We start from the raw sequence: 24,268 nt of genomic DNA, 5'->3' as shown, positions 1-24,268 counted from the left end.
TCTCCAACCAGACACCCCAACCCTACCTCATGCTCAGCCATCCTGCTGACAGAAGAGGGGAAAGACATCTTCAGGTAGCCTCAACTTTGCTTTGCCCACCAAAAAAAAGAAAAACCCAAGCAAGCAGCCTGGCAGTTCTGAACAAAGTCCTGATGAGTACTGGTAAATTGCTGCCTCTGCCCCAGGCAGAAATGGACACACAATTGAAAAATAAAGACTTTAATGTAAAGACTCTTTGGAAACCACAACACACAAAAAAAAGTGGGGGTGAGGGACTTAAAGGAAGGGAAGAGGCTGAGCTGCATTCTACCATGGTAGAGTTGGTAGTACTACTTCATTGAAAGCCCATAAAGAGGCCTCACAGCAGTGAGAGCCAAGAGCACTGGTCTTTGTAGAGGCCAAGAGTGACCTGGCACATAGCAAGTCACTAACAGCAAGAGAAGGACCTGGTTTAACACCCCTTTTGATACTTGTTCCCCCACTGGGTAACTGAGGAGCCATCACAGCTTCCAGTTCCAGTCCCTGCAACACCTCCATAATCATTCAGCAGTTCTTCTGTGCAAAGCTCTGTGGAACCTCTTGGTACAGGGGAAGATGGGTTACCCATACAAACAGTGAAACATTATACATTGGAATGGCAACTGGTGTTATTCCAGTAGGATCTCTGAGCCACAGCATAAGTCCAACTGAAGAGAGCAATCTGGCCACATGAAGAAGTCTCCTGTGTTACTGTGGATGCTGCTGGTTCTCGTCTTGGTCTCTAAGTTGATTTTCTGCACGATCCTCAGGGAGAGGGTTATAGTTGGGATCCTCTTCAGGTGTGTCAAATACCATTTTCCTGGTAAGGGACATGCCCATCCCACCAAGCAGGCAGGTTAGGAAAGTGAGCTGAAGACAAATAAAACCCCCAGGCCTTCACAGGGCTTGGCAGGGTGCCACAGCCACCCACCTACTGCACCAGCACTAACTGCTCTTTTGCTCAGCTCTGTAACAATGACAGTACCTGCTTCCTTGATCTCTGGGTCAGCTTTGATCCTCTGCATGAAACAGAACACATTCTGCTTTCTTAAACTACAGAAACGTATCAGAAAAAAATCCTACCTGCATTTAGCACTCCCACAAGCAGTGAGAACAATCCAATTACACAAGCAAACCTTAAGGTACGAGCAACTGCTTTATGGACCCTGTGTACATGTGTATACAACATGCAAAGTGCCAGTGCTTTCTGCAGCAGAGGCATAAACTGTTGAGCTGAGGTGCTACCAGCATGCAACTGTGTCCCATGGACACCCCAGGCTACCACAGACCAGTTTGCTATGGAAGTGACCCAGGCTGGGAAGCAACACAGCAAAGTCCAGAGAGACTTGGCTTTACTTACAGGAAGCCAGGGGTTAACAGCAGCTTCTTTCCTCCAGGCTGGTTGGGGAAAACATCTTCCAAGAAATAATAGATGTGACCCACTGCAATCCCTGGGGAAAGATGTCACCAAGGTAGGGCCAGCTAGGACTCCTTTGCCAGCTAAACCACAGCTGCCAGAAGCTTAAGCGGGATGAATTTCCAAGAATCCCTCAGCTATGTACCCATGCCCAGCTCCTGCTGTGCTGGAGGGCCAGGCAGTTTGCTGTGCCCAGCTTCTGCCCCTGGGGAAGACGTGGCAAAATGTGGGTCACAAGCAGGAGCCCAGGCACGAGGCTGGCCCCACAGCTGTCCCAGCCAGCTCTCTGAGGAAACCCACCATCTTAGGTAAGATGAAACCAAGAGACCATGCCAGCGCCCCAGCAGCATCTCTGAGATTTGAGAGCACCAAAGTGCCTGGTTCCGAGCACCTGTCAGCTTTGGCTTACCCAGCAAGTCGATGATGATGGAGTTGCCCAGGAGCAGAGAGAATCCCATCAAGACCCAGGGCAAGAAGGGGGCCTGGAAGTTAAGAAGCCCAAAGAAGTTCATGCGGATATAAGGGTTCCTGCGGCTCCACACGTAAACCAGCATGATGGTGAAAGCCTGTCCCAGGAAAAACAGGCTGGCAAAGAGTCCAAATAGCTGGGAACTACCGAGTCAAGGAAAAAGACACCCACCCTGTGCCCACCAGGCAGTACAGGGTACCTTATGAATAGGAAACCCAGAGTTGCAGGTAGCTGATCGCAGTAAGACATTGTCCATGCCACCAAAAAATTCCTGGGCTGGATGAGATGTACTGACCCCCCTGACACACACACATGCCCCATTTCCCTCCCTGCCACTCCAGAACAAGACACTCTGGAGAGGCACGTACAGATTGCTCACTCCTTAAGCTGCTGCCTTCAACCACCAGAGACCAGGGAGCTCATATAGTCACCCCTGCAAAAATGACTCAAGGGTGACCTTCAGAGAAGGGCCTTCACACGCTTACAGCCCTTGAGACACAAGGCACGTGTATTAACAACTAGTTCACATCCAGTACCTGCCTTCTACAGAAGGTGAACTTCAGTGGTGAGATGGCTCTTGCAATTCACAGCCCTCTTCTCCAGAGCACAAGGAGACAGTCAGAGGCAGAAAAAAAAAAAAAAAAAGGCCCTGCCCTTGTAGTTGGACTCCAAATGCACCTGCAGCCAAGCATATTCAGCAGAGCTCTCCCAAGCCTCAAGGCACAGGCCTGGGGCACAACATGGCTCCGTCCCATGGCATCAAGGACATTCACAAGCCACCTGTCCTGGGCAGCAAACAGGTACCTGCTACAGACCACACAACACAGCTATGCAAGGCATCTCAGAAGACAAAGAGCCTCAACCAACTCAAAAGGATACTGTCATGAGAAACCCTCCAAAGAGGAACATGAAGACAAAGTCAGCCGTCCTTCCACGGAAGGAGCCTTCTTCTAGCATGCGGCAGTACCTGTACCTGAGAGCAGGAGAGAAGGGAGGAGTTGCAGTATAGGAAATTAACCACTGGCCACCCTGTGTCCAAACAGCACAACTTCACGGGAAATACACCAGCTGTGAGCTATTTCATCACCAAAAGCTGCCATCCAGGTGTCCAAGCCCCAGAGCAGAGAAGTGCAAACTTCACCTCATACCACTGACCCCAGGGAAAGAGGCATCTGCTGTGCTCCAGCCAGAGCTCACCCCAGGAATGGGCACTGCTCCCCAGCATGAGCCACAGTGGCACTGCCAGCTCCTTCAGCCTTTTGGCAGGGGCTGCCCTGCAGCAAGCAGAGATGGAGGTGTAGGAGGTGGCCACAGTTGCTTGGGGATGGCTTCATACTGAAAGAGCCAAGGGAAGAATCCACAGCCCTAGACTGCTGCCAAGTTCAGTCAGCGTGGAGAGGAAGATGGATGGGGCAATCATGTCTAAGCCAAAAAAAGAGCAGAAAGCTTCATTGAGACCAAAGGATACAGAAATATCATGTTGAAAAAGAAACTGAATCCCAGGGGCCCAAAAAAGAGGAAGTTGGTGATCAGCCTCCATATCTGAAAGAGAAGAGAGGAGAGAGAAAAGGAAGTGGACAGACAGGTCTCTCCCCAACACCCCATTCCCTGGGGATGCCCAGTCATGCACATGTCCACTCAGAACTACCCCAGGACACCAGACAGATGCTCCATCCTCACATGGGTCCTCTCTCCATTGCCCACATCAGAGTCTTGTCCTTCCAAGTGTGGGAAAGATTCCTCTACTTTCTCAGAAGGGACAAACAGCCACGATTCAGCACCCAGAGACAAAATAAACCCGTTCATGCCTCTGCAGTAAAGCCTTCCACACCCAGCCTGACACCGGCTGGCCAAACACCTCAGTGTCACAGAAAAGGAAGAGCAGGTTTGGAGTGAAGGAAAAAAGGAAATGCCAAGATGGTGTATGGCAGGGAAAGGCTAGAAGCCACCTCTATCCAGGCATCCGTGGCAAGAGACACGATGTTGCCAACCCAGCTCCCGCCAGTCAGAGAAGGCTGGAGCAGTTGGACGAAGCCCCTGGGGATCACGCAGCCCTCCCTGACCCCCTGGAGAGAGGGGACACCCGGGGCCCCGCCTGTCGCAGCCCCCTCGTCGGGAAGAGGCAAGAGGGGCCGCGGGCGAGGCCTCACCTGGAACTTCCTGAAGATGAGGTCGGGGTTGAAGTACAGCTGGAAGGGGGTGATGAACTCCAGCTGCTGAGAGATGAGACAGGCAGAGCAGCTACCACCCGCGCCGGCACCCGCCGCCGCCCCCAGGCAGCGCCAGCCGCCGCCGCCACCACCACCCCCCTCCCGGATCCCGCGGCCCCTCCCCGCCGCCCCCGGCCCTCACCACGGCGGCGGTGGTGAGCACGCAGGCGGTGGTGTAGGCGCGGGTGACGGCCGGCATGCCCAGGTACTCCTGGGCCAACCCCTGGTAGGCCATGGCGCGCCCTGCCCGCGCGCCGCCGCGCCGCCGCCCCTTTAACGCCCCCCCCGCGCCACCCCCGGCGCGCGCCGCCGCCGCCACGCCCCCGCGGGCCGCGCCCAGCCAATCGCGACGCGACAGGAGGTGCCAGCCGACCAATGGCAGCGCGCCTCATGGCCTCGGCCTCCAGCCGCCGCCAACCCGGGCCGGACCCGCCGCGGCAGGTGACGGGCCGGGCCGGGGGGGGGGAGCGCCCGGGGTCCCGCCCCCCTGGGGGCGGGGCCAGCCCCGCAGCCAATGGTGAACGGGCAGGCCTGGGGCTGAGGGGAACGGCGGGTCACGTGCCTCGCGGGAGGCGGCCAATCAGCGGGAGAGGCTGGGCGCCGGGGCGTGGCTCCCGGGGCGCGCGCTGCACGTGGGGCAGTGTCAGGCCTCAGCCCCGCCGCCCCGCACGCAGCGCTGTGCGCCCCGGGACCCCTGTGCCGCGGGGCTCCGGTGCCGCGGGGCTCCGGTGCCGCGGGACCCCCGTGCCGCGGGGCTCCGGTGCCGCGAGGCTCTGGTGCCGCGGGGCGGGGACCTGGCCGGCAGTGGAAGCCTCCACCCGGTTCCTGCGGCGGCCGAGGGAACTGCGACCCCGCGGCCGGCCCCATGGCGCTGCGGGGGCCGCCAGCCGGTGATTCCCGCGGCCTGAGAGCTCCCGGCTGCTTGGAGGGAAAGGGACGGGCTGCTGAGAGCTGGGCCGAGGGAAGGGGCAGCGGAGTGCGTGCCTTCGCCGCCGGGCCAGGTGCTTTACCGGACAAAGGGTCTCACTTCCGCTAATTCACAGCGAGCTTTGGGTTTTCGATAATTCGTGCTAAAACCTCCACGTCCCCCTGGGGGGAGCAATGAGGCGCTGCCCCGAGCTGTGCGAGATCGCACCGGGCAGCGCCAGATCGCCGGAAGAGGCAGAGACGGGTGGTTCCGCCCGGCGCGGTGGGTCAGGCACCCAGGGACACCCTGGGGGATGGTGACAGCGTTTGCGTTCGGCTCCGAGGGGACAGCGGGGTTGTAGCAGGACAGGGTAAGGCAGGGACAGGGGTGTCTCTGCTCTCCACGTAACTATCAAGGATCCTACAGAACACCCCGTGAAAGGAGGAGCTGGTCAAGGTCTGCATAAATCTGGAAGCCCCTCATACTGGTTGTGCTTTCCAGAGCTGTCTGCAGCGCTCAGGGCTGAACCTGCCACTTGGACTTTAGAGGGAGGAAGGGCCTGGGTGTTGGATTCCTGCAGGAGAAGGTTGAGCTGTCACTGGACCCTTAATGAGCCCTGAGATTTCTCTAAACCCTCAGTTAACGGCAAATGAAATCATCATCAGGGAGGGAGTCTGTGTTTTCATATCAAGGGAGAAGACAAGAGAGAGATGGGCACCTCTGAGACCAGGGGGCAGGTTCCTGAGCACCTGCAGGGCTGCGATGCAAGGAGCTGTCTCTGAGCTGGCTGCTCTGGGGTGAAGGAGAAACCCGGGCCAGAGCTGCATTAGGGATCCTGGGAATGGAATCAAGGGGGTAGCTCAGACCTCAAACTGCAGCAGTGTCAAAAAGCTTGGCTGTGTTGTCATAGGCTTTTGGTGCAAGTTGGGATGGATGTGAGAGCTCTGGGAGGTGAGAAGCATTGGGGAGCTCACCATCTCACACTGGAAGGGGCCAAACAACTCTCAGTGACACCCCAAGGTCCCAAGCTGCTTTCTGCCCATGATCCCACTCCCTCGGGAGCTCAGCCAAGCCCAAAGGCAGCCTCAGTCTTTATTACAATCCTTGTCACATTTTATGGGTCTGGGAGCTACGTCCTTCCGCAAGTTCACATCAGCCCAGCTGCAGGGTTTGCATTGTACACCTTTGTAGTGATGCCAACATGCTGCCTCCTATAAAACCATAGAATCTAACTAAAAGCCCAAAAAAAGCAAACCCAAACTCTTTGTCCCAGCTGCAAGAAGGTACGAGTGACTGCCAAAACAGAAACACAGCTCAGGAGTCTGTTTGCTGAATTCCTCCTGCCTTGTCCTATTGTCTCCCCTGTGCCCAGGGACCCAGAGCAGATGTAAGCACAGGGCTGAGCAGCAAAGATGTACTGTTGGTACTTGCCATCTTCTGGGTTCCCCTTCCCCTTGGAAGCAGTTGAATTCATGGCAATGTGCAGCTTCAAAACCCAAGATATCAGATCAGATGAGTTTCCATTAAAAATGCCTGATGCCCAGACTTTGGTCCATTTTGGGTGAGCTTTGAGAAAGGTTTCTGTCTGGGGGCTCTTGGAGCTGCCCAAGGAACTGGTTAGAAGACCTCCTACCTGTAACCTTTGCTCAAGTCAGTCACAGGAAGAAATGAAGCACAATGGCACCCAAGGCAACTCTCTTTCCCAGACATTATTTACCCATTTTGCATCTGCAGGCTTAGAGATAGGAACCTGTTGCACAGTAAACCTTTACAATCCACAAACCAGCTCACAAGAAGATAATCCTTGAAAAGAAGTAGTGTCTGTTGCAGACTCTCTGCTGTGGATTCTTTTGGCCTTTGATTTAAAAATATATCTATTTCTTGAAGGGGAATGGCTTTGCATATACACAGTGACAGACCACTACTGGACCCTCCTGTAACCTCTGGTTTTAATTTCCCCATTTCTGGGGTGATTTTAAGGAACACGGAGGCATTTGCCTGGGGCTAGAGGTAACCTGAACACTGCAACAGAAACTCAACAGCTTCCTGTCTCAGTTTCACCAAACCAAAATAGCAAGGAGTTAGAAAACAAAGAAAAAAGCCATTAACTCTCTCCACCAGTTAACCAGCACATAAAACTCAAGAAGGCACATGAGCAAAGATAAATGGGCTGTTGCAGTGCTCATCTCTTTTGTTTTGTAGTAAATGATTGTGTGTAATTCATGTTTCCTGCCCATAAATGCCAGAGGAACTCGAAGACATGGAATCCATTCTAATTTAGTAAAGACAAAAACAACTCCTTTTGAGCCCATCTGGAACTTGTTTGTATCGTAATTGTTTTGGGCTCAGTAACGAGTTCAAGATCTAACTGCCCTCACTAATTGTTTCAAGAATAAACAGATGCTTTGTTTAAAGGCAGCAGCTCCCATGCTGCCCAGCACAGCCCTCTCCGGGCCGCAGGATGAAAGGAGCCGTGTGCCATGTCAGCACGGGCTGTAACGAGCACTGGCGCCCCGGCCGGGGGGCTCACCCCGTCAGCAGCCGGGGGGGGGGGCAGGAAACCAGCCCCCACCCCGCACTTGACGAGCCTCCAGCCGGTGACATGTGCTCCCTGCTCTTTCAGAGCATTGGCATTTTGTTTGTAAACTCATCTGATGACCTATTGAGACGTGTCCTGCTGAGACAAGTCATACCTGGTCTGATGGCACACAGGCTCCTCCAGCTGGGCCACAGGGCACACAGCAGAGAGAGTTCACTCCCTGGCCACCTAACCCCCCGTGTCCCTAGGTCGGAGTAATGCTCCATCCCCTGCAATAGAGCCCTGAGTCTTTTCTTCGTTTGAAAACAAATAAACGCCCCCACTGCCCACTCTGAGGGACTCCCCCACCAGCGTGTGAGACTGCAAGGTCTGTACAAGGCCTCACCCACCCCTGGGCACGCCACACCTGAGATCCCCGTTAGCCCCAGGGTGGAAGAGGTGGCTGCAGGACTGATGCATGAGCACTAGGAACAGATTCAGAAAGAGCAGCACTGAGCTCCCCTACACATGAGCCACAACAGCCAGAGGGACCTTACAGGAAGGTATTTCAGCTTCAGTCCCTGGTGTCTCAGACAACAGGTGCCAAGAGCTCCAGACCCACTGCAGAATCACTTAAGAGTTTCTGTTCCAGTTTTGGAAACAAGGCTCCATGAACTTGCTGGGCACAGATAAGCTGTGTAATCACACAAGGCACCTGAAGTGTTTACTTTTCAATGTTTAATGACCAAATATAAATTCTTTCTCCTTCATTGAAGGATTTCCTGAACCAAATCAGCTAACCCTGCAGTGTGATGGCTAAAGTCAGGAGCAAGTGAATCATGCAGAATTTGATTTAAAAAAAAAAAAAAAAAAAAAAAGTTTGTTTGTTAGAAAGAAACTAAAGATAGCACTTGGAACTCAGCCCTCCAAAGACATGTGGCTTGCACAGGGTATGCTGTAAATCAGAGTTTATGTTATTTTCATTTCCTATGTTTTTCAGTTCAAATATACAGCTTTACATCTGACATGTCACAAGAAAGATCTCACCTAAGTCTCCTTGTGCAGAATCTGATCACATATCCAAACAAATCACCTCATCCCATACAGATTCTGATCATGAGTTGAAGACATAAATCAAGAAAACGTCTGTCATTTTGCACAGTGATTTCTTCCCCAGTGATTAATAATTCTTGTTACATTCTTCTGCCTTGTGATCTGTCCTCTACACCATAGGTCACCTCCCACAGCTGTCAGTGAGGAATATCCTTCAAGGGCCTTTATTTTGTAATATCCATTTCATAAGCACTGTGGCCTGATCAACAAGAGAACTGAAAAACAAAGCTTGTTTCTTATAAAAAGAGGTCTATGTTCAGCTCACAATAGCAGCACATGCAGCTGAGTGTGCTGTCAGCTGCTGAAGATCCCTATAAGGAGTCAGAAATGGTGTTTGTGCTTTGGTTTCCACTAGAGGCAGGACCATGTGTCCTAGTCCAGGTGCCTCTCATAAGGCAGGGGGCAGCTCTAATAAAAAGCTCTGTCTGAAGTGAGTTAAGTAAGAAATCAGGATGAGTCTGACACTCCAACACTGCTGTACATATTTTCCTCTCCTCTGATGGGAACTTTCAGCCACATTTACTGCCATTCAGCAGAGTCTAAATGTTCTTCCCTTGCACACAGGAACAGAGATTTTGTTCAGCCAAGCAGTGTGTTCTCTCTGGCCTTCAGCTCACCCAGCTTCAACTAACTGCCTGCATCAGTGTCTGATAAAAGAAGGAAAGAAAAAGAATGTTTCAGCCACAGCATGACCTACAGCTCACAATGGACTGAGAAAAGGGTATTTCAATTATTTGTAGTATTTTGGGCTTTCTCAGTTTTCCCAGAGAAGCTCCACTGCTTATCAGGAGGGTGAAAACTCAGACTACTGATCCAATGCACAGAACATAAAGGCATTCTTCTGACATCCAGACATCCCAGCTGCCAAGGAAAAGCAGCTACTTCCCTTGGCTGTATTAGCCCCTGTGTCCTCAGAGGACTCATCTCCCATGGATCTCTTCTGGTCTGGAAAGCATCCCAGTGATTCTGTGTGGTAGCAGAAGCTCTGTCAGCATTTGGTCCCTGCCCTGAGAATCTTCTGCAATGAAGCCTATTTCCTGAAGTTCTCATAGAGTGTCTTGAACTTAGATAAATTGTGGTTTTTTTCTCAGGAACATCAGTGAACTGCTGGAACTGAGAATAATGGTGTCACAGCAGGGCACTCATTTCCTACAAAGAAAATCCATTTTAACAGCTAATTTCCATAAACATTGTTTTCACCATAAAAACAGGAGACCTGCTGAATGTTTCTTGAGAGAGCTGCTTATTCGTAGATGATGTTATTTGTCTTCTGTATTCCAAGTGAGTCCTGCAAGGGTAAGGACAAGCAGACAGAGGTATTCCATACTTTGCTGTGACGATCCTTACAGGAAAGAGAGAAGGGTTTACAGAAATAGCCAGGCTAGAGCCTGGGGGACAGCCAACAACCAGCCAGGGAGCAGCCCCAAATCTCTTCTGCTATTTACAGTGTAGTATTTTAGGGAGAATTCATCCTGTAGATCCAAGCCTCACCGATGGCAACAGGGCCCCTTTTCTCCTTTTGCCGTGTACTTGCAGGACAGTCCTGGAGTAAAAACACCCTGAAACGTTGGAGCCTCTCAATGCACGGCAGATCAAAGAACGTGTGTTGATGGTCTTTCCTAATGGCAGGATTGCTACTTATTCCTGCAGTCAGATAATTACAGGCAGAGACTGCCATCACATTCTCCAAATAACTACTCTCCTATGCTCATGGCATCAGATTTCACCTTGATTATGACAGGTTTGAGTTCAGTGAAAAAGTATTTGAGGGAAGAGGGTGGTCGGTCCCCGCAGTGGTGCTGGAAACTTGCTGGGGTTATGTGAAGGCTTCCAAAGCCAGGAGTTTGAATAACTGCACTTCAGTGGTTATACCCTGGTGACAGACCCTGAGACCAGAGATTTCTCATCTACAGTAACTGTGACTCTGAAATTGTGAGAACTTTGCCCAACAACTGAACACTGGGGATGCTGGGGTTTTTTAAAGTGCAGCAGGAAGCCAGTTAGAAACACAACCAATGTGAACACCTGTCAGCACCAAAGAGTGAGTCAGATAATAGTTATGTAGGAGAAAAAAAATCTATCCATCCAGTCCTCATCAACATGGCTGTTACTAGAAAAGAAAGAGGACAACCTCCAGGAACTCCCACTGCCAGCTAGCTACGGGCACATACTGATCTAGCCACAGCAACAGCCCACAGAGAGGCTGGTGAACAGCCTGTGCACACCCGCAGGACTTCACTCATTTCTTGGAGCTGTCATAAGCTCACCTGCTCTTTCCCTTCTCTGACCTGAGACTGTCACAGGCAGTTGCTTGACTTCACTGCACAGTGTGCAAGCTCTCTGGTGCAACCCCGACATAATAGCCCTGGGAATGAGTACTGAAGAAGGTGGCTCTGCACAGTTCAGGGAAGGCAGAGGTGAAATAAGGAGCAGCTTGAGGAAAGCCTGTTGGGAGGCCCAGCAAAAGATGCACCTGCCCTTGGGCATTGGTGACCAGTGCCCCCAGGATTTTCTTTGGTCTGTGATGAATACTGCCTTCATCTTCTGTTGAATAGAATGTGCACTTATTTGTCTTGAAAAAGTAAAATAATGCAGTGGTCTAAGCAGGCAGTCCTTGATCAGGTCATTGCAGAAAGATACATTTCTATATCTGACTGCAACAGAAATGAGGGATGGATCAGAGTCATGGTACACAGGCTCAGGGAATGGATGGAGAGCAGACTGCCTGGGTGAGCTGCATTCCTTCTCCTCTTATCCAACTGGACGTGCTTTGACATGCTGGCCTCTGTCTAAGGAGCTAGAAATGGTATCCCCATCTACCTCAAAGGCTGCCATGACACATCTCAGTGATAGAACAGCCAGGGACATTCCACCTGGTATCTGCAGGCTACTCCTGCACACTGTCACTTCAGGGCACAAAGACCTGCACTAGGTAGTCCTTGTTTGTAAGATGCTAGGAAAAAGGAGAAAGCTCTTGTCTAATAGAGAATATGTTTTTCTTTCCGGAAGAGATCGACCCAAACCTGGCCTCTTTCAGAATAGCAGGCACGATGGATTTTGTACTTCTCCTGCCACTTAGTGGCTGCAATTGATGCAGCACCACATCCTTAATTCCACGTTCCTAGGAGAACACTTCTGGGATGTGGAACAGGTTTATTTCTTCATTCAGGTGCAGTAAAACCAAACAAAAGGCATTTTAAAACAAGGTTTCACTTATTTTGAATACTTTTAAATCTGTCAAACTCCTTACAAATTGCAGTCTGCAGGTTGAAAGGATATTAAAATGCCATGATTATTCCTAAAGGCCAGATATTATGTGAAAGCGCAGCTTTGCTATTATTGCTGGCAATGCAATATGCCTCCATCTCCACTGGACCTCATCTCTAGGATTTCTGAGGATACACCATTTCTTACTGCCAGGGATTTTCAATTTTACAGAAAGATGCATGCCTGTCATTGCTGTTACTGCTGCCTTGCTGTCTTCTGCAGCTTACATGGAAAAGAGAACCTTTTCTGGAACTGCTATATGAGTCAAACCCATCACACAAAGCCTGTCAGCTACTCTGTCCTGGTAAAATGATGGGTAGTTAACAAGGGGAGAGTACAAAAATCACACACCAGTGAAAGATAAGCCAAAAGACAGAGATGAAATGTCACTGAAGAAGCCACTCTTACAGTAGGATGAAAAAAATTTCAACTCACTAGAATTTAGCTGGAGCCTCTTGGGGGTAGAGAAGGGATGTCTAGTGCAGAGAGTTATTTAATTTTTAACCAAGATACTGAAAAAATAAGTGGGTTTCAATTTTGTACTCCCAGGGTGTGACATAAATCGAAGGCTCCTCTGCCACACCTCTGTGAACAACTATAGTGAAGCTGTTGATTCCTTGATCAGTATCTCCCAAGCACAAACCCAGTATAACCAACCCCTGTTCCTTCAGAAGGACTCTGCTCTGCCCTCCAAGGCTGAAGGGAGAACAAGGCTTAAAGAGCAGCAGGAAAATCCTGCATGAGAAGGTGTGACAACTCAAAACGAGCTGAGAACAATTTGATCAAATACTCATTCTTTCCCAGCAGCCTGTGCCCACCTCAGCACAAGTTTTACCTGCAATGCTACGTATGAGGTATGTTGCATATTATGTAATATGGGCTTTAATATAATATATCATGGGATATTGAAAGGATTTTAAAGGCGTGGGGTTCTTTCATTCCTGTCACTGACGGGACCAAGGAAAACAGTCTGGTTTGTCCCTCAATCCTAGCCTGGGTTTCAGGACAAATACAGTCAGGAAAAAAGCTGTAGTTTACTACTGCTTTGATCACACTTAATCAGACAAGCACGACTGGGTAACTGTGCCAGATGCTTTGAGAGGGAATTTATACTATAAACCATACTAGCCTTCCAGAGGATTTAGACATCCCTGAATCTTGCAGAATCCTTTTGCCAAACTGTTATGTGCTTGCAACAAAAATAATTGAACTGTCTTGCTAATGAACATGCAGCCCCATTTTGAGAATGTAAATCAGCTTGCAAAACACCTGCCAAGTCAAGTGTCTTATCCTAATGTAATGGGTGACTAAATACACATTCCTATGCTGGAGATTTAAATAATCCTTTAGAGCACTGCTGAGAGTACCAGTGGCTTTGGCAGACAGAGAAAAACCTACCAAAGAGGATGGACAAGCTGCAGAGACTGGTAAAAAACATCTCTTTTACTATTATTGTTGACAGATTATTATTTTTTTTTAGTTTGAATTTTTATAAGACTGTGTAAGAACTATCAGATCCTTGTAGAATTATTTATCCCACTCATCACAGTCCTCAGGATACAGCTGCCAGGCTAATGGCTCTCCTGCCAGCTGCACAGCACCACTGTGGCTGAGACAACTGTGCAGAAGCCGACTGCTAAGGAAGGTTTGGGAAGGTCAACCTGTAAATACAGCTCAGCTCTGAGCACAGAACTGTCTGGTGGTTCCTGGTGGCTGGAAGGGAGAAGGAAGCAAACCACTTTCCTTCAGCTCATGGCCACAAAAGAGCTCTGTGACACAGGACCTGGCAGGGGAAGTACTCTATAATGAAGGCAGGGAAATTAGCAGGAAGAGTTACATTTCTAGACTTTGCAATTAGGACAGAAATGTGCTACTGCAGGGAGAGGAAATCTCTCTCACTTGGAGAACTAGAATAATTGAGAGGAGAAGAGGTATCAGGTGCACAATCCAGAGCTCAGTCTCAGTAACAAGTGTGTAGCCAAGGAAAGTGCAAGTAAAACGTACCCACTTGTAACTGGGACAGGAGAGAGCTTGGGCTCTTCTTGCTGCAGGGTTGGAACAGTTTGACTTCATTTCTGTCCTGGGAGAACACCCTGTCTCAGGCTGCTATGGAAGTTATTTACAAGAAAAGACTTTGAGGAAAGGAAAAATCTAAGATTATTTGAATTTGGGATTTTAGAGCTATTGTGAGACCAGTCACAACTTTTCTTTGATAGATGCCTCTGTAAGAAGAAAATGAGCAAGTAGAGCATAAAGAGCTCCCCAGCTTTGAGTTATTTAAGTTCTCCTCAGGGTCAATGGGATCATATTCATGTTGCAAAACACAATTAGCCTGAGATGCCCTGCATTCACTGGTGAACAGCCAAGCCTGGACATGGTTTTTTCTTCGTGTCACCACAAAGCTGTCCCACTGGGAAGGGTTTGCAGGCAGGGGGTTGGCAAAGGCCATCCTGGCCCTGAGCCACACAGAACTTTGTGCACGAGGTGTCAGGCTAAGGGCCAGGGGCCCCCAGCGAGCTCAGAGTGGTCTTGAAACACAGACAATGCTCTCAGACCATCAGGGCACAGCTTGCCAGTCACAGGATCTCCCTTAGAGATGGGGAAACAAAGGCACAGGTGCAAAGTAGGAGTGAACTGACAAGGCTGGGGGGGTGGCACAGAGACAGACCAACCAACAGGGTGCTCTGGCTGCAATGAGGAGGGGTTGTTCACTGATGGTGAGGTGTGCTGTGCAATCAGCTGTGCTCCTCTACAGAAGCTGTAGGTCAATTTGAAGACAGAGTCACACAGAAAAGCATCCAGGCAATAGTGGCAAGAATGACCTGAAGCTTACAAACGTGATAGAGAAGAAAAGACAACAAAACTGTTTAGAAAGTTTCTATATGGTGTCTTCAGCTCTCCAAAGTTAGCCTTAGTGTTGTTCTGATGTAGAACACTCATTTATACCATAATCATAGAGTCATAGAATCATAGAATCATTAAGGTTGCAAGAGACCTTCAAGATCTGCAATTATAGGCAGCTAAACACAAGAACATGTAGGAACTGTGTAATGAGAAAGTTCAGCAGAGAGTAATTGTCTGCCCTGTACAACACATGAAGCAGCACAGGAGAGCCACTCTATTTTAAACTAAAATACATGTCATTACGATGAAAAGGTAGAAAAAATTGCATGTTAATGGATCAGAAATGCACTGGAAAGAAATGGCCATGAGGAAATTCCCCATTCCATAGAGAAGCTCTCTCCAATAGAGCTTAGCTAGAAATGAAGCAAGAGTCATTAGACTTTGGTAATGCCTCTTCAATAATTAATCATTTGAGTACAGGTTTTTGTAATTAAGTTAATTAATTGAAGCTACAACACCAGTTTCCACCAGTATTTACTGGTTTTGCACTGACTTTTTGTAAGCATACATGTTAAATATTAAACCAAAAGACATTTGCAGGCCTTGGCCCCAAAGCAGTCCCGAATTCTTTGTGAACAGCAATGAATTACTAATACTATTCTGCAGTAGAGGGAGAGAGTTTAAAAATCTGATGAGTTTTTTAATGTCTTTGGCACCTCCCATTTTACAAAAACATTCATAGCCTATTCTAATCTTTACTCCACTCAAAGTGTGACCAGACCAGGTATCTGTTGAGCCACTTTATCCTGTGCAAGGAAGCCATCAATTTTCTATCCATCTTCTTCAGCTTCAGAGCAAAATCCTGATCCTGACAATATGTGCTGCTGGGATTGGAGGCACTTTCCAATATGGTTACAACATCTCCATCATCAATGCTCCAACCTCAGTAAGTATTGCCAGCCTGAGAGTCTCCTCCTGAGCCAGACACTTCCTTAGTGTCCTCAGTCTGGCTGTAAACATCAGCCTGTCACTGAAAAAATGCAGTCTGCTACTACCAACAGTCAGAAGGGAATGATGTGTTGTTCTCTCTTGTGTAATTCACATCTGAGGTACAGGACTTTGTTGTCAAGAGCCACGCTTGAGCAGGACTTAGAGCCACAAGAATTTATTCGAAAGCCTTATTTCAACTGCTTTAGCAAATCTAATTAAAAAAATTTCCAACCTGCATCCTTTGAAATTTACTTTTGCCCTTATATTCAAAGTTGGACCCATTAAATGTGTTTTAAAATTACCCAAGATAGCTACATACAGCTACAAACCTAGTACAACTTTTCAACAGCTACAGTTTTACACTCTCAGACCTCTGGTAAGTACACATCTAAGGCCATTTTCAACCAAAGGTTTGGAGGCATGAGCACAGAATAAACAGATGTTTTAGTTAGGAAGCCTTTAAATTTCTCAGTGTCCTTCTCTATGGATGGGTGATGCAGCACTGTCCTTCCCTCTCAGTACATCCAGATGTTCATGAACAAAACCTGGCTGGAGCGCACAGGAGTCCCTCTTGAGAGCAGGGTGGTCCTGCTGCTGTGGTCTGTCACTGTCTCTGCCTACCCTCTGGGAGGACTCACAGGGGCTGTTGTTGCTGGTCCCATGGCCATCATGTTGGGAAGGTAAGAGAGAGGCTATCTGAGTGAGGACCTCAGGGTGCCTTCAATGTGTCTAAAGCCAGCACTGCAGGGATACCTTGTGGTGGTGCTGGTAGTTGGAGATGATCCTAACTGTATCAGCCCTGCAGTGCTGATAACTGCTTTCATAACAAGACACCAAAACTGCTCATCTGCCATCTGCACACGGATGCCTCATGTAGGGCTCTGGGTAACCAGGATGTCCTGTGGTGGAGCTGAGTAGCCCATCTTGAGCTGCCAGGCATGGCAGGTTGGATCTGCCATGTGAAATATTTTAATTGCTAACTAAACCTGAGTCTCGTGTGGTAGCAAATGCATCTTTTCTCTCTCAAGGAAGATGTCCCTGCTGCTGAACAACATCTTTGTGATCATTGCTGCAGCCTTGTCAGGATCCAGCCGAATGGCAAAGTCCTTTGAACTGATCATGCTCAGCAGATTCTTTACTGGTGTGAATGCAGGTATGGCAATGTGAGGAACATGACAGGACAACCACGATACAAGTGTGAATTAGAAGATATTTAAACAGAAATGATCCAAGACATTAAAGCAATTAGTCCTCTCGTCTGACAACCCACATGTACAGGAATGCAGAAGTAGTATAGACAGATTTTATATACAGGCAGGTTTCTGTGAGTGTGTGTGTAACACACATGTGAGTATTGGTGTGCACTCTGCATGCAGGGAGGGGAGCCCTGAGAGAAACTGAGGTGAAAATCAATCCCCATCAGCTTGTAAGAATGTTATCAGTTATCCACCAGCATGAGCACCAACATTAAAGGTTTACAGAGGTTCATCCAAGGAAATAATGATTGATACAAGTGACGTAAAATATGATCTTCCACCTAAAATGAGGGGCTAGAGGAAAACATCACTTACAGCCTTGGATTTGGTGCTGAAAAGACTGTAGGACTGAGGTCCTGGTAGGTTTCAGTTTCATTATCCACTACTACTGATGAGTATGGAAATGCATGTTTAGTAGCTTATACAAAGAATAAGAGTAAAGTTGAAGGTTTGGGTAAATAATAAGCAGTGATAGATCAGTTGTCACATGGCCCGAACCAAAGAGTCCAGCTGGGAACCTTAAGAGGTGGCTGACTGCGTTTGTCCTCCTCTCCTCTGCCTACAAGCTGAGGTCAGCATTTGTCTGCCTTGCCCAGGTGTGAGCATGAACATTCAGCCCATGTATCTGGCAGAAAGTGCCCCAAAGGATCTCAGAGGAGCTGTGGCCTTGACCTCTGCATCATTCACAGCCCTAGGGCTGGTGCTGGGGCAGGTTGTTGGACTCAGGTAATATAAAGCAAAACCCCAAGTTTATACTTATTAAATCTTTCTTCTTCTTCTTCTTCTTTTTTTTTTTTTCTTTACTATCCCTCTTCCTTCTTTTCCAGTGCCCAAAAGCAGCAGAGGATGCTGGGCTTTTGACAGGTTGTAAAATGTACTGTGCAAATGATGGTTCTGTGTTTGTTTTGTTTGTTTTGTTTTGTTTTTCCTCTAGGGAGCTACTAGGAGGGGAGGAGAGCTGGCCAATCCTTTTAGCTAGCAATGTGGTGCCTGCACTGATCCAGCTCCTGGCTCTGCCTTGGGTGCCTGAAAGTCCCAGATACCTCTTGATTGACCGTGGGGATAAAGAATCCTGCATCTCTGGTGAGTTTAGGGTGTCTTTAATCTCACTGAGCATATGAGATCTATTGACTGGGCAGATAAACAGTGCAAAAGTTCATTGTCTATTCTTAACATAAATTCCAGCATATTCAGTCTAATGTATTCTTGTTTGTAGATTGAAATGTAGACTTCTTCACAGCACAAATATTCTGTTTGGTGACTCTGCCAACCTCCTTAGATGAACATTAAAGCTTTAAGCCCAATACCATGACTGTGTCACTAGTTCCATAGATAATGCTTTTCTAAACCAGAGGACCATATTTAATCTGTACAAAATATGAGGTGCCATCAATGTTTTAAATTGCATTAGCTGTTGCACCCTTAAGCAGTGCCCAGGTGTGGTTGGGTATGTGTTTGTGTGGACAACCACAGTCATTCTGAACATAGATTAATATACACTTTTTTTGCATCCTGCTTTTGTGCACAGACTTGGGCCTCAGTGTTCTGAGAATGGTGCCACAACATTTACATGTAGCAAGTGTCATATCAGGTTCCAAATAAGAATAAGATCTCTTCCTTCTTCCAGACTAAAGGTCATCCTATAATTTAACATATTTCTTGATTTATTGAGGTAATTGAAAGGCATCTTCCCACAACAGACTTTTTTGGTACAATGGTAGGGTCAAAACGTGGGACTTGTGTTCACAGAGGCAAATTTGTTTGGTAACTATGAAGTGAAATAAATGCTGGTTGAAGAGCTCATGACCAAATCTGAAGCCAATTCACATTAAGGGATTTGCTTAGATTTGTAGCATACAAATCCCTGTATACAGAGTGGCTGGAATTAGTTTCTGAGAAATATGTGCTGTGTACTAAGAACATCTTAATTGCCTGCATTTCCCAGGGAGGTCACTTGAGACCTGAGTCAGAAGCATGGCTGCTGAAATGGCAGTGGTTGGAAATACTCTCTTGTCAAAAAATGGTGAAGGATTTGCACTCCCTTTTCCCCAAATCCTTCAAATGGCTGCATCAGAACTGGCCATCTCTGTGAAGGTAACACCATGATCACAGACTCTCTCCTACAGCTTTCTGTAGCCATCACTTGCTGCTTCACCCTGCAGAGCAGGCAAACTGAAGGTAAGGTTGAGGGGGTAAGAGGTTCCCTTGTCCTTGCAGCACTGCAGCAGCTCAGAGGCACCCACGACCTTAGTGCAGAGATGGAAGAGATGCTGGCTGAACAGGCTGCTGTTAAAGGTCAGAAACCGAAGAACCCTTGGGAGCTCTTCCAAAATCCATCTTTGAGGTGGCAGCTGACGAGTCTGGTTGTGCTGAGCAGCGCCATGCAGCTCTGCGGGAACGACTCGGTAAGCAGCCTGGCAGCTGCAGCCAGCTCGCCAGGCAGAGATGCCTGCTCTTGACCTTAACATTCCTGCTGCAGGAGAAGAGAGAATGGTGGTCTGCTCTGCCTCTGGAGATCTCCAGACCTCAGGTGCTTGGTCCCCAAAGTACACCTGTGCATTGTGGCAAGACGCAGAGGGATGCTGTCAAAATAGTCCGTGTGACAGCACATTGGCCATTCTCTGTGTGGTCTTTCAGGAAAAACACTGGCATTTCATTTCAGACATTTTCCCTTACTGCTTTCTCCTCTCTTCTCTCCCCAGATGTATTTTTATGCAGCTTATGTGTTCCAAGAGGCTGGAATTCCTCAGGACAAAATCCCGTATGTTGTAATTGGCACAGGGAGCTGTGAACTGATCGCGTCTGTCACTTGTGTGAGGCTCTTAATGCACTCTGCTGACACATGGACTCTGTTGACAGCGAGGAGGCTGTTAGTTACACATTTTGGATTTATACTCTTTTCATGCCCAGGAAACCCTTTATGCACAGCAGCCGGGCAGTCTCCCAGCACTCATGTCCAGACAAGTTAATGCAGAAGGATTTTGTCAGACACTGCATCGTCATCACTGTCTGAAATCTCTAAAAAGTGTAACTCTGGCTTTGTGTCAATGTGGATAGTGGCAGAGTTTAGGCTGCAGCTGGGACATTCTCACCTCCCCTGGCCACCTTTATTGCCTGACTCCTGCCAGCAGATTCTTTCCTTTGACTTTTTTTTGCTAAGCAGTGGACAACATCCTTAAAGTAGATGTAGCTTGAAGGAGACATAGAGTATTGAAATGGAAAGAGGGAGCAGGAGGGAAATATGACCATAAGTTAAATCTCTGGCTTTATTTAACTGTGTTACTTTCTGCAGAACATTATTATTGACTATGCTGGTCGGAGGCCACTGCTCCTGGGGGGATATATCTTCATGGCAGGATGGGCCATTGTCTTCATGGTTGCTCTGAGCCAGCAGGTAACAACCTTTACTTAATCATTTAGGTGAAATGGGGTTGATCTTTACATTTTATATGACTGGGGTGTTCAGTGGTGGCAAATGAGAGGAAGTGCCCTCACTGGTTTTCTGTTGGTCTCTGTAGACACAGATTAGCTGGATGCCTTATCTCAGCATGGTCTGCATTTTCGCCTATATCCTGAGCTTTGGAATTGGACCAGGTCAGTTCCCTCAGTGATTTCACTGAAACTTTTGGGTACTGCAGGGGCTTGAAAATGTGTGCAAGGAACTTATGGGAAGTCTCAGACCCTCTTCAGCCACAGCACACCCAAAGGAATGAGGCAATATCTGCCAGCAGTTTTCAGCTGTTTCACAGAGGCTTGCATGCCCCCGCTAAGACAGTGCTGTGCAGGGCCAGTCTGTGCTGTTCTCTGTGTCATTTCTCCTTACAGCCATCTTGTGATGGCACTTGGACGTGATCCCTGTCTTAAATGGACAAAAAGGTTTTGCTGCCCAACCCATTAGGGCTGTAGACTAGCATTTCTAATGCTTCACTGTAGCCTTAGAAACTGACAGCTACATCATTTGGTTATTTTCTTGCAGACACCTGGAAGCACAATTTCCATGTCTGTTTGTTAGCCTACTAATGTGCATTTCCTTGGCAGAATCCATTAGTTTCTGTGGCTGTGGGGGCAGTGCACAGGCTGTGCTGACGTTTGTGTAGTGTGTGAGCAGACCTGAGGCTCTGTTCACTTACATGAGTTTGAAGGAAAGCAGGTAAGACAAGAACCAAGGGGGCAGTGCCACATGCCACATGACTTGGCAGTAATTTCTTGTCTCGGTTCCTACAATTCCATAGGGTTGAATTAATTATAAGCCACTCTCACAGTTTGGTCTTGGTGAGAATAATGTGGATTACAAGACCTTTTGAGGCAGTTCATTCTAACATGAGAGTGTTTGAATAATTAGCCAGTCCTTAATATTTAACCTAAAACTTCTCCAGTGCAGTTACTCTCTATTGCCACTTGTTCTGGCATTGTTGTCTACTGAGAATAGTTCACTGCATAATAATTTATTGTTCTCTTACACTTCATGTTGAGTTTGCTTATTAGTATGTGTCCTTTTGCTTTTAATATAATGTCAACATTATTATTAACTCTCTTGCAACTTCTTTTCCCAGCTGGTGTTACAGGAGTTCTGCCCACAGAGGTTTTTGATCAAATGTCCCGGCCAGCTGCTTACATGATCTGTGGCTCTCTGCTGTGGTTCAACCTATTTCTGGTGGGAACAGCCTTTCCATTCATTGTGGTGGGTTCCCAAGGCAAAGCAAACACATGCAGCTTCTTAGTGTTTTGTACAAGAAAGATGCTCTGATAGTGACCAAGAAAAGAGACAGGGTCTGGAGTATCCCGAGCTGGAGACACAGAGCAGGACAGCACTGCCATGAAAAACATCTTTATGAGGAAAGTGAGAACTCCTCCGAACCAAACTTCCTCCATGTTCCCTATAGGGATTTATGATGTGAGGCTGGAAGCAGATTAATTTGGGGCATGGATGCCTGATAATCCTCCTCTGTTCTCAGCTGAGAACAGCTGGGACTAGAGATGTGATGTAATTCCCCTTGGCCAGACGCTGGCACCATTCCCTAAAGTGATTCCTGAAGTGAAAGGGAGCAGAACTCCACATAATTCAATCCTGTTTTATTTCCTACTATGGGCGTGTATTCTATACAATTACATATAGAGAGAAAGACAGAAAAAGACATTTTAAGTTACTCTTCTTGCTATGTCAAATATGAAAAACTGTGCTTGGGAGCTGTTGCATGCACGCCCTCACCATGGTGCACTGAAATACTCCTTGATTATCCCTTCAGGAACAGGGATTAGTGGCCTGTTTGTCCTTGTACAGAATGTCACCAACACTGTCTTGTTTTTTTCCTTCTCCTCAGAAAAGTCTAGCACATTTCTGCTATGTTCCATTCCTTGTGGTCTGTGTCTGCACCGCACTCTACGTTGGGTTTTTCCTTCCTGAGACAAAGGGAAAGTCCTTCCTGGAAATCTCAGAGGAGTTCAAGAAAAAGAACTTCAAAGCTCAGAGCCATGCAGCTTTTTATAAAGGCCCTGAAGAGATCAAATCCACCATATTGTAGTAGAAGAAAGGAGGATGGTAAATGGGGGAAGTTCAATGGCTATGTTCTCTTGCAGGGACACAAGGAGAGAAATAGGTAGGGACAACATATTAGTCTTCGGTGCTTAGGTTCATCTGGAAAATATATACTTGTACTGATAAATCCCAACAACAGTATAATAATCTGTTTTCACTTTCTACTGCTAAATAACACTTGCATATTTTAGAATCCATATTAAAGAGTGAGAGAATGATGCCATATTCTCTTATCATCAAACAACACCATGCAATGCTTCAGCAAATTTATTCAATTTCTTCTATATTTCTCCTCCACTCAAACACTGACTCCCATCTCAGAAGCCTTTCCTTCCTTGCCCCTGAATCCAGGCTCTCTTAACACAGAAATTAACACAATTAAGTTCTGTTTTCAGACACCAGATTAAATTCTCAGTACCTTGTTTTGGTGCTCCCACTGTTTCTGTTATTAAGTGATTTCAAATAGGCCCCTACTTGTTGAGCAATAAGGAGCAGTTAATGATTTTCAGTTATAAAAACATGTGACAGATGGATTAGGAAGAAAGCTTCTAGGCCTTGCTAAGTGGCTTATTGTCCAGCTGACTTTTGGGCATTCTTTTGCAGACTGTGTATTCTGGACTGGTTTTCTTCATGACTTGTTTGTTGTCTTCCAGCCTTAGGTTTTAAAGCACAGGTTTTAAAGGTTGGTGCTGCTCTCACAGTCACTGCTGGTGCATCTTGTAGCTTTCACACTTGCACTCTGCTAAGGTTAGAGTGTGGTGAGGAGCTCTTCTGGCAGCAGCTTATTTTGGATATGGAGATTTAGATCAGAGCAGAACATTCTCTGCAGCATGTTCTTGTCTCCATAGAGCATATTGGAGAAGACCCAGATGTGGTACTGATTCTTTTTAGCTAACCTGGTACAGAACAGGACAGCACTCCTCATTTAATAGTGCCTTTCACAAGCATTGGGTTAACTGGTGAAGTTTCTTTCAGTTTCTTCTCAAAACCATAATCAAGCCACCTCTTTTGTTTTGACTTTGTTTGTATAAACTCACAGCACTGCCGAGGGTTGCAGCAAAGAGGAATATATTTTCAAAATATGTAGTAAAAATTTTCTTTCAGACTGTTTTTTAACTACATTTTAAAACAAACAAACAAAACACAGCATGATTGAATGACAAGACTGTAAACATTTCTGGAGTGCATGACTGTCCTGCTGGGCATGAGTGGAGCAGCAGGTCTATTACTCAGATGAGGAGGCTGTGCAAGAACTCTCTTTCACTACCTAAGGTTTATAACAAAGCAAAATAAAACTAATTTTTTGTTCATTTGTCATTGCTGCTATTTTAAAAGTCATTCATATACATGCAGGGACAAGAGCAGGTATCTCTGCCCTTGAACAGCACTGAGATTTTGAAATATGCAAGATTTTGAAACAAGCCAATCAAGAGCAGGACTCCATGGAGCTGGGAACTGAAGATACATTTCTATAGTTTGGAGAGAGCAGAAAGGGGCAGATGGAAAGAATGAAACACACAGTCAAAGCAAAAAGTACTGGTGCCATCATAATAGTGTGAAAATATTCTGTCATTCCTTTGGTGAGGATCAAAGAAAGGACAGTAGACAGAAGAGAAGCAAAGAAGTGAAGACAGTAGAGAAGATTCAGGCTAGGAAGCAGGGGATGGACTGAAGAGCCTGCCTGGGCAGAGGAGAGGCCTGGCACACACTGCTGGGACATACA

At 47.3% G+C, this 24,268-nt stretch overlaps 2 protein-coding genes across 5 annotated transcripts; one reads left to right on the top strand and one right to left on the bottom strand.

Moving 5' to 3' along the window:
- Window positions 1-203: 203 nt before the first annotated feature.
- On the bottom strand, window positions 204-4,377 carry LOC127391487 (derlin-2-like). 4 transcript variants are annotated; one of them, XM_051634284.1, is made up of 7 exons: window positions 4,257-4,377; window positions 4,055-4,120; window positions 3,373-3,446; window positions 2,784-2,877; window positions 1,845-2,040; window positions 1,379-1,469; window positions 204-838 (listed from the first exon to the last, which is right to left on the bottom strand). In XM_051634284.1, the coding sequence occupies exons 1-7, from the start codon at window positions 4,347-4,349 to the stop codon at window positions 727-729; spliced, it is 726 nt and encodes a 241-aa protein (XP_051490244.1). In that variant the 5' UTR covers window positions 4,350-4,377; the 3' UTR covers window positions 204-726. The 4 variants fall into 4 exon arrangements, with proteins under 4 accessions (XP_051490244.1, XP_051490245.1, XP_051490247.1 ...); XM_051634285.1 differs by having other exon boundaries at window positions 4,055-4,117; window positions 4,257-4,372; XM_051634286.1 differs by having other exon boundaries at window positions 747-1,037; window positions 4,257-4,372.
- Window positions 4,378-13,316: 8,939 nt separating this feature from the next.
- On the top strand, window positions 13,317-23,855 carry LOC127391239 (solute carrier family 2, facilitated glucose transporter member 11-like). Its single transcript, XM_051633717.1, has 12 exons — window positions 13,317-13,346; window positions 15,611-15,709; window positions 16,273-16,433; window positions 16,782-16,906; window positions 17,606-17,735; window positions 17,944-18,092; window positions 19,227-19,414; window positions 19,712-19,822; window positions 20,302-20,403; window positions 20,528-20,603; window positions 21,563-21,690; window positions 22,331-23,855. Exons 1-12 carry the CDS (start codon window positions 13,326-13,328, stop codon window positions 22,529-22,531), a joined length of 1,491 nt encoding a protein of 496 aa, XP_051489677.1. The 5' UTR covers window positions 13,317-13,325; the 3' UTR covers window positions 22,532-23,855.
- Window positions 23,856-24,268: the final 413 nt, after the last annotated feature.

The sequence above is a fragment of the Apus apus genome, chromosome 16 (assembly GCF_020740795.1).
Source record: "Apus apus isolate bApuApu2 chromosome 16, bApuApu2.pri.cur, whole genome shotgun sequence".
Lineage (NCBI taxonomy): Eukaryota > Metazoa > Chordata > Aves > Apodiformes > Apodidae > Apus > Apus apus.
Note: the sequence above shows the minus strand (reverse complement) of the source record. Positions and strands in the feature narration are given on the sequence as shown.

What these genes read in the sequence shown, in the direction of transcription:
- LOC127391487 (XM_051634284.1), bottom strand. Translation starts at nt 4,349, where the DNA reads ATGGCCTACCAGGGGTTGGCCCAGGAGTACCTGGGCATGCCGGCCGTC. An exon ending in TTTTTCAACATGATATTTCT is followed by an intron (nt 2,878 to 3,372) that starts GTATCCTTTGGT and finishes TCCTGCTCTCAG; the next exon opens with GTACAGGTACTGCCGCATGC. An exon ending in CATCATCATCGACTTGCTGG is followed by an intron (nt 1,470 to 1,844) that starts GTAAGCCAAAGC and finishes ATCTTTCCCCAG; the next exon opens with GGATTGCAGTGGGTCACATC.
- LOC127391239 (XM_051633717.1), top strand. Translation starts at nt 13,326, where the DNA reads ATGGACAAGCTGCAGAGACTG. An exon ending in ATGGCCATCATGTTGGGAAG is followed by an intron (nt 16,434 to 16,781) that starts GTAAGAGAGAGG and finishes TTCTCTCTCAAG; the next exon opens with GAAGATGTCCCTGCTGCTGA. An exon ending in GAGCTTTGGAATTGGACCAG is followed by an intron (nt 20,604 to 21,562) that starts GTCAGTTCCCTC and finishes TTCTTTTCCCAG; the next exon opens with CTGGTGTTACAGGAGTTCTG.